Raw genomic sequence first — 9,114 nt, 5'->3', positions numbered from 1 at the left:
CTATGTTAAGTACTTAGGTCCAAAGTAATATACATAAGGAGTAGAAAGTCATATTTTAATTTATGATTCACTTTAATCTTCATTAAACAGAGACCTCAATCTTTAATTAGACTACTTGGTGCATGCATGTCACACCGATCAAACCCGATTAACTAGTGGAAGTTGTGGAACATTAATTAATTGTTACTAGCTACTGTAAATAATTTGATTTTTAAATTAATCAACTTTTAATAACTCAAAAAGTAGATCTTTTCTGGATCAATGATTATTCTCTTGCAAAGTTGCAATAGAATAAACAAATAATTGCAATCCTTTATAAGCTAAGATCCTTAAATACAATTATTTGATCTTATCAAACGAGTCGTTGTGGTTGGTTCATAATGGAGCTAATGAGGGTCCCACCCCTTATTCAACATGTTTGATTCATGTATTATTGGTTACTGTTCGATCAGTTAAGAATGATCCATCATCCATATACTATTGTTTTACTACATTTTTACAAACGATATTAGGGAAGGGATGTTTGAATTTGAAATTTTTAGTGAAGTGATAATCCTCTTTGATCGCTAAAATTACAATCTTTAATTGATAATTTTTGTTGCTTACATTGTGGGAGGAAATCGAACCATACACATAGTCTAATTTTAACCATATCTCACTCACTTTCATCAATTGGGCTAATCCAAGAGCTTTTTAATTGATAATTTTAATTATTCATTTAAACATATTATTTTCTAATAAGATAATATTTTATATACACTAAATGTTAAGAGAATTTTCAAATCATTTTATTAAAAATATTCCTTGTGAGACCTACTTTAAATTGTATTTCAGCTATCCAAGTTGTTCATATTTACGATTTCAATTTAAAAGGAATATCTGCACACACCAAAATTAAATAAATAAAAAATTATAAGATATTTAACTAATTTTTATCCAATAAATGAATAAAATATTTTCAACAAACATTTAAAATGAGATGAGACGAGAACAATTTGATCAAACGATCAAAATAGTTTGATTTATCTAATTTTTTGACGTAATAATCCCTTAGTAGCACCTAAAAAGTAGACACTTATGATAATCCAAATACAATAACAAATAGGCCCCATGAAAAATTACTGAAATAAACTCAATAAGGAAATCCTTTAACAGAAACTCCCTAAATATTGTTGACATTTGATGATGAACAAATTAATTTGTTCATTAAAGCCATACTCATCCAATTAACTCGTAACATGACAAAATACATAATTGCAAGATGATGACACCAAAATACCTTGGTATAAGGAAAGTTTACCGATATCTGATTGTGCCACGTGGCAGGGACCAGGTGCCACCTTTTTTTTTTGGCCAGGGATCAGGTGCCACCTAACCAATAGCTTCCTCGAGGTTGGCACAGTGCACACATGAGTCGCTGATTGCTCCACGCACTCCAACTCCAAAGAGATTAGAGATTCCCTGGCTCAAGCACTGCGCCTCTTCTAGCTCCAATCCTCTGCTACCGGTTTCTCGTAAAACCATTAGCGCAACCCTCCACGAAGCCACTCGTTTGGACACGTGGCCTAAATCCAAAGTGACTAGCTTCAGCGTAGCTTCACTTGTGTCCATGTGCCGATCACGTGACGCTTCAGCCGCCTTGTGGAGGGGGCAATAATTCTGTACATTGACGTCTCACCGTTTCGCAATACTCCACGCGAAACACGGACCGCGCCACACCCACAGTCATCCCTCCACGTGTCCCCTTTCCTATCTCCGAGATTACCCGCGCACTTAGCAAGCGACCGTTATAACCGGTAACCGAACCCACAATGATTAAATTTAAGGTAACCGCTGTCACACTGTCTCTGCAACGGGCAATAGCCAATAGCCGGTCTCTTCTCTAAGAAAAGTGATGGTAATTTCTGAGGCTACCCCTTATCTAAATATTTGGTATAAAACCATAGGAGGGCTTCAGTTGCTTCCTCGTCCGCCTCGTCAAATACTCAAAGCCTCAAACTGTGAAACCCTTCCATGATAATTTCTCTTTTGCCCTCGGTGTCAGCTTTGTTATTACGGTTATACCCTTCTGGTTATGATAGCTGTTGTCGGCGACCGGACACCTGAGAGCCGAAGCTCTCCCCCAGCTCTCGGCTTCCCTCGCCTCCGATTCTTCCGCTACCGCCGCTTGCGGTGATCGGTAATCGTCACGCTCAAACCAAAACAAATCCACAAAGCTATTTCAAGTTTTGTCCCTTATTCAATACTGTATTTTACGGAAAATGCCGAGTCCGAAGAGTCACCGGAGGGCGCTGCCGGAGGAGAAGAACCGGAGGGGGAAGTTACTGACCGAGAGGTCGTCGTCGTTTCACGGCCAGATTTCTGGGACGGTGACACCGCCGCAGATCCGGCGGCCGAAGACGCTGCCGGACATGTTCTCGTTTAGGAACGCCGTTGAAACGACTACGGCGTCGGAGGTACGGCCGAAGCTGACGAAGTTGCTGCTGAACGTGACAATCCAGGGGAGCGTCGGGGCCGTGCAGGTGGTGATGTCGCCGGAATTGACGGTCGGCGATCTGATGGCGGCGGCTGTGCGACAGTACGGCAAGGAAGGTCGCCGTCCGATCTTGCCCTCCGTCGACCCCGCCTGTTTCGACCTCCATTACTCGCAGTTCAGCTTAGAAAGTAAGCCTCTTAAACCCGTCTAAAAATCAACAGCTGTGATTCGATTTCGAATATATTTGAATGCGACACGTGTGCGGTGTTGATTGATTTTTGTTTGGCCAGGTTTGGATAGGCAGGAGAAGCTGATAGCGTTAGGATCGAGGAACTTTTTTATGTGCCCAGAGAAGTCCGGAAGCGGAACGGCGTCGTCTGGTGCTGTTTCATGTGCCAAACAGGCCGAGAAAGCTTCCAGAAGCGGTTGGCTCAATTTCATGGGGTTTTTGCTGTAATTGATTGGTTTAATTAGTTGCCCGGCTGCCATTTAATTAAATTAATCCTCTTTTCAAAATGCCTGTGGCTGTGTAAAAAATTAATATATTGGTATGGAATAGAGTTTGCTAGGAACATTTTGTTTCAGTTTTTTATTTATTAGCACCCAAAAAAGGGAAAATAAAAAGCATAAGATTATTTGAGATTTGGAGAGTGAATCTCAATATATGTATATATGTGTTCTTTGAATGATAAGTATTTGGAATTTGTACAGTGAAAATTTTGGTTTGTTATGGCACCCTAATTAGAGTCATCATGATCAACTAGAAGCAAATTTATCAGTTTTTCACATGCTTTCACTAAATTTGGAAGTGTATGTGAGTTGGAGAAGAGTGGGGCTCACGTCTATTTGATTTCTCATGTTGCATTGTATTGATATTATTTTCAAGAAATTTAAAAAATTAACCCAAATTAAAGTTAATTTAAAATTTTAACCTCTTTTTTTAATTTTTAGAAATTTGACTCTCAAGTAGTATTCAACTTCTTTTCAAGAAGTGCTTGAACACCTCTCAAACACTACTCGATAGGGTTTGAAAAGAGCTCGAACACTCTTCGAAGGTTAAAATTTTAAATTTTTAAAAAAGAGCTAAAACTCTTTAATGAATTAATGGCAATAAAAAAGGGTTAGTTTTCCAAATTTTTCATTATTTTCAAATTTATTATCTAGGTTCAATACAGGTTGAGAGCAAATCAGTAAGTACATAAAAATTTATTATCAACCTGTGAATACAGGTTGAGAGCAAATCAATAAGTACATTTATTTATGTGTTGAAATTTTATCTCAAAAGATTTCGGTGTAATTGAGAGAGATCCTCAGAATCGGTGTCTTATGGTTGGAACACGACTTGGGAGACGTTTCATATTATTTATGGTGTACGATAAAGACTAAGTAAAGACTATGAAGCGCTGGAGGAACACTTCAAGCAGGTCGGTAATAATATTTTTGCACCAGTCAATTAATCAACATGTGCACGTAAGTGTTGTGGACCTTGACTTGTCCTGAAAAATATTATGCCTACTTTACTGACTTGTAAGCTTAAAGTATATTTATTTGCATCACATGCACTTAACAAGACTTTGACTTGAGTTGTTGAAGTTGGTTTTGAGGTGCCTGATGAGGATATGATTGGAGTAAAAGTCATACAGAGTAAGAAAATAGCTGCTAACCAAAAAGGGATCTCTAGTTGGCAATCAATTTGTAATTGCCAAATTGTTTGGTTTTCAATTTAAAGCAAATTACTGTACACCACTATGAATATTATAAAACTTGCAATGGTGAATTGCAAGGAAATTGCTATACTCTTTTTTCCTTTTTTTTTTTTTTTTTAATTCAATAACTCTTTCACATGGCCTATATGGGTCTCACATATGTAAGAGAGCTGAAACAAAAAAAAGAAGTTGAATTTTAATGTATTTTCCCAATATCAAATGAGTAAAATATGGTCCTTTTCATTACTCTATGGACCATTTTGTAGCATTTGGCCAATTGGCAATAGCATGTAGATACAATGGTAGTTGGATTGTCATTTATACACTTCGAAGAAAAAATGAACCTAATCAAACCAGTAAAGTTTAAAATGACAGCAAGCCCGCTATGAGATGGGCCCAATAACTCTGGCCCTAAGTTTTGTGGGGGATTGCAACTGTGGAAACACTTCCTTAGTACATGTTTACTTATCCGTAATCGGAATTAAAATAAGGAATTGGATTCCGATTACGGATTACTCCTTTATTTACTAACTATATGAGAATAAAAACATAAGTGGGGCTCACATGAAATTAGGAATTCAACTCCTTATTTTGGAAGATTTGGATTATTGGGTGGAATGTGGTAATTCAATTCCTTATTTTGGAGGAATTCAATTTCTTATTTTTTTTCTCATTATTAACTAGCATATAAAATAATTTATTTAGAACAAGGGCATTTTAATAATCAAATGCCCACATGATATCATTCCTACACTGACTTCAGATAGTTTAGTAAATACTTTCAATGGGAATCCAATTCATCCTTAATCTAATTCCTCATCAATCTAATTTTTTATCAATTCAATTCCTCCTAATCCGATTACGGATTAGTAAACATGCCATTAATTCTTACAACAAAGACAAGAAGTTATTCAAATCAAGGGTCCCAAAGAGTCAAAGACACATGTCGATGATGATGGTTACAACACATACAAAAGACATAGAACTCTAAATTTCAATATTGTTTCTTTTTTTTTTTTTTGGCCATAAATTTCAATTTTGTTTCTTAATCACTTAATGGTGGTGCTTCACTTTGATGATAGATGTCTTTCCAACCCATTATAAAAACAAATGGTAATATCATATATTCAATTTCCAATAATGTATGTGCAATGTTCTATATGTAAAAAAACTTAAGGGCACTTTTATTTACCCATAATTGGAATGAGCATAAATTCGAATTGGAGTGAGGATGAATTAGAGTGAGGAGTAATTAGAGTGAGCAGGAATTGGAATCAGACATTCTCATTAAAGTGTTTACTAACTGTCAAGAATCGAAATAAGAAACAACATGATTTCCATACTCGTATTTACTTATTTGCAGGAATTGGAATCAAAACTAGTTTGATTACTAAAATACCCTTATACAAAATTAAATATGTTTTATTATATTCACAATTTTTAAAATGCCTAAAAATAAAGTTTACTTCAAATATTTTGCAAAAAATAATAATTTATTTTTCATACTTTTATTTATGGTGAAGAAAAAAAATTAAAATTATTTATGGTTGAGGGAAATTTTGTATTTTTTTAAAAAAGGGTGAGGGTAGTTTTGGCATGAAAAATTATATTCTCATTCCCTCTTCTCTAATCTGAACCCCTTATGGAATTCAATTCTTCCAAGAGAATGAATTATGAATTCAATTTCTTATTTCATGTGGTCTCCACACTCTTTCACATTCTAATATGTGTAAGTAAACAAATGAATCAGAATGAGAATGACTCCCAAATATAAGTAAACACATGAATGAGAATCACTTTCATTCTTCCCATTCCGATTATAGTAAACATGCCCTAAGTCTCTTATGATTGTATACGCATGGTAGGATGAGGGTTTTTTGGCCCATCCCTATGCTGAGTTTGATATTATCATGGCCTTTTTGTACTAATATCACCTATATTATTAAGCATGTGCAAATTTAGCACCAAAAAAAAAAAAATATTACCATTTACCATTTACCACCCATATTTTTATTTACGTGATAATGTGGAACCTACATCCAATTTTCCGTTCAATTAGAAATTTATTTTCGTTAACTTCTCATTTTGTCGAGAAATTATTTTTTATAACCGATACACTACCACGTGGTATAATTAACTTATGTGTTATCATATAAGTAAATATTATTAATACTATACCCTACAAATATAAATATAAATATATCGTTCAACAATACTCTTATACGTTGGATTGGTTACACCACGTGATTGTATATCGGTTATATCCATAATTTTTCCATTTTGAAAATAATTTATAAACAAGTATGAGCTCATTCTTTAAATTATGGGTATGGTGATCAAAATGTCTTCATGTGAATAGCAATACTATAAATAAAAGAGTGCTTCGGAATGAACACATTCAAATTTGACTATACATCCTAACCTCATACATTTTCATTTTTACCCTTAAAAAAAACCAAACCCCAACCCCAACCCCAACCCCAACCCCAATCCCAATCCCAATCCCACCCACTCCATCCCTCCCTACTCCATAACCTTGTCTTTCTCATCATCAACAACCCTATCAGCTAGTTGGCCACCTCCTTTTTCCCTATCTTCTCTATATCTCTCTCTTTTTCTTTTTCCTTCCCACTCTCTCCTCTGGTACCTCTTCCTGTCAGACTTAAGGGAGGTCATAGATACCTTAGGTCCCGTTTAGGATTGCGGCGAAGGACGCAAAAGCTGCTGTGGATGACAATTCTCAATCACCTACAGCAGTTTTGGTGTTTGGTAAAAAAATTTAAAACTTATTTTCTCCACAATTCTCAACTTCCACAACAAAAATAGAAAATAGGTTTCTAGGTGCTTTTGAAAGCTACAGTGAATCACAGCAACAATGAATATTTTATTTTACCCATAATACCCTTATTAATTTCTATAATTTTTATTTGTTTATTTTTAATTAAAAAATATGTCTATTGTTAGTTATATTTTATATTGTGATAATTAATTATGATATTTTATTTGTACAATTAAAATTATAATAAACTTAAAAAAATAATAGGCATACTTATTTAATAATGTTGTTCTTAGAAAAATTAATGCTAATAAAAATTTGTAGCAAAAAAAATAAAAAACAAGTAAAAAAACAGTTTAGTTTTACCAAACAAATAAGTGAAAGACACTTTCAGTATCATGTCCATTTTAGTAATTATACACAGTCACAATACTTTTACATTAACATTACCAAACATTTTGATATTGTTTTTGCACTCATAACACTTTTAACATAGTTTACCAAACACTCAACTGCTTTACTTTACAGCTGATTTTACTTCACAGCTGTTTTATTTTACAGCTGTTTTTCCTCACAGCAATACCAAACTAACCCTTACTAGGGTCATCGTTAGTGCCGGCTCAAGCATAAGGCGAGCAAGGCCTGTGCCTAGGGCCTCATGTTGAAGGAGCTAGGCCTCATACTGAAAGTATTTGACACATTATTAAAAAAAAAACTTAAAATATTTATAATTAGCCAATTAGGCCTCAAAATTCAGAAAAAGGCTTTCTACTTTCTTGTTTAATGTTTAGGCGTGAGATTCTTCATTATTTGTTAGTGGGACTTTTGATTTTTTTATTCCCTTAGGCTTTCCACTAAAAAAAATTGCTTCATAAATTGTTTTCGGGGGCATCTTACATCTATTTCATTTGTGCATTGTGATCTGCTTGTTTTTTTTTTCCTTTTTTCTCATTCTTTGTAATATCTCTCGTCTAAAGCTAAAAGAAACAAGCATAAAGGCTGATTTTTAAATAATATATTTGGAAGGCCTCTGTGTAGTTTCACCTTAGGCCTCACTTTCCATTGAGCCGCCACTGGTCATCGTGCCCCCTTAAGTTCAGTAGGGTAGGGAGGGGCCCCAAAGAGAAAGAATGAGGGAAGGAAAAACAGAAAGAGAGAAGGGAAAAGAGAGGATGAAAAGGATAAGGAGGGGGAGACTGGAGAGAAAGATGGGGAGGGGAGGTAGTTTAACAACCAAGATCGGGATGGATTGGTGTGATTCTTCTACGCCAAGGACCCCAGAATATCAAATCATGAATGAAGAAAGGCATGAGTGAAAAACATATTGATAATACTTGGGTCACCCCTTGGGGCTACCTCAAGGTCACCCCGTCCCCCCTAAATTCTGATTTCGATAATGTCAGCGCATAATTGGAACCGTTCACTTTTTAGATAACATATTAAAGATCATCTCTACAACAAATCAAATCAATCGGAAATCGTTTGATTATATAACTGTTGTCAATTAAATTAGAAAAAATTTATGATTTCAATTAAAGAGTGATTTTTTTACCAAACCATTGATTTTTTCTATTTAATTGACAATAGTTATATAACTAAACGATTGATTTGATTTTTTTTGCAGAGATGATCTTTAATATGTTATCTAAAAAGTGAACGGTTACGATTATGCGCCGACATTGCCGAAATCAGAATTTGAGGGGGGTGGGGTGACCTTGAGGTACCCAAGGTGTGACCCAAGTATTGTTCATAACATATTGGCTAGTGATTATGAGGCCTAAATTCTTGACTATAGGGAACACCAAAGGCCTAAGCCCTTCCAACCCTTGGATAGATACAAGGAAGGGAGGGCATAGCTTTTGGTTTTTCATGTTGTTAAGGGATTGAGGTTTGGTTTTTCTTGTTTTTCTTTCTATTTTTTTTAATAATAAAATGGGAACAAATGAGGTTGAGAAAAAGAGGTGTTTGTCTAGAAAATTCTCAAAATAAAATTCGTTGCCTAATGGGAGCTCAAGCAGTGAAAGGCCCATTTTTCATACTTTTTGGTTTGAATCCAAGCCCAGTCCCAGGCCCAGCCCATATCATTAGAAGAACCTTAAGACAAAACCCTAGCACAAAACCTGGCGGCAATTCCCTTATAAAAACCCTTCAAACGC

The 9,114-nt window shown here is 35.2% G+C and overlaps 1 protein-coding gene across 1 annotated transcript; it reads left to right on the top strand.

Annotated features, from left to right (window-relative positions):
* The first annotated feature begins 1,965 nt into the window (after positions 1 to 1,965).
* On the top strand, positions 1,966 to 3,193 carry LOC147298954 (uncharacterized protein At4g22758). Its single transcript, XM_086247627.1, has 2 exons — positions 1,966 to 2,664; positions 2,767 to 3,193. Exons 1-2 carry the CDS (start codon positions 2,262 to 2,264, stop codon positions 2,931 to 2,933), a joined length of 570 nt encoding a protein of 189 aa, XP_086103753.1. The 5' UTR covers positions 1,966 to 2,261; the 3' UTR covers positions 2,934 to 3,193.
* The last annotated feature ends 5,921 nt before the right edge of the window (positions 3,194 to 9,114 follow it).

This window comes from Dryas octopetala, chromosome 1 (genome assembly GCF_963921425.1).
Source record: "Dryas octopetala chromosome 1, drDryOcto1.1, whole genome shotgun sequence".
Classification (NCBI taxonomy): Eukaryota; Viridiplantae; Streptophyta; class Magnoliopsida; order Rosales; family Rosaceae; genus Dryas; species Dryas octopetala.
This window is presented reverse-complemented; position numbering and strand designations above follow the sequence as displayed.

Excerpts from the sequence above, each read along its gene's own strand:
- LOC147298954 (XM_086247627.1), top strand. The coding sequence starts at position 2,262 with ATGCCGAGTCCGAAGAGTCACCGGAGGGCGCTGCCGGAGGAGAAGAAC. Across the intron at positions 2,665-2,766 it reads CTCGCAGTTCAGCTTAGAAA|GTTTGGATAGGCAGGAGAAG; the intron begins GTAAGCCTCTTA and ends TTGTTTGGCCAG.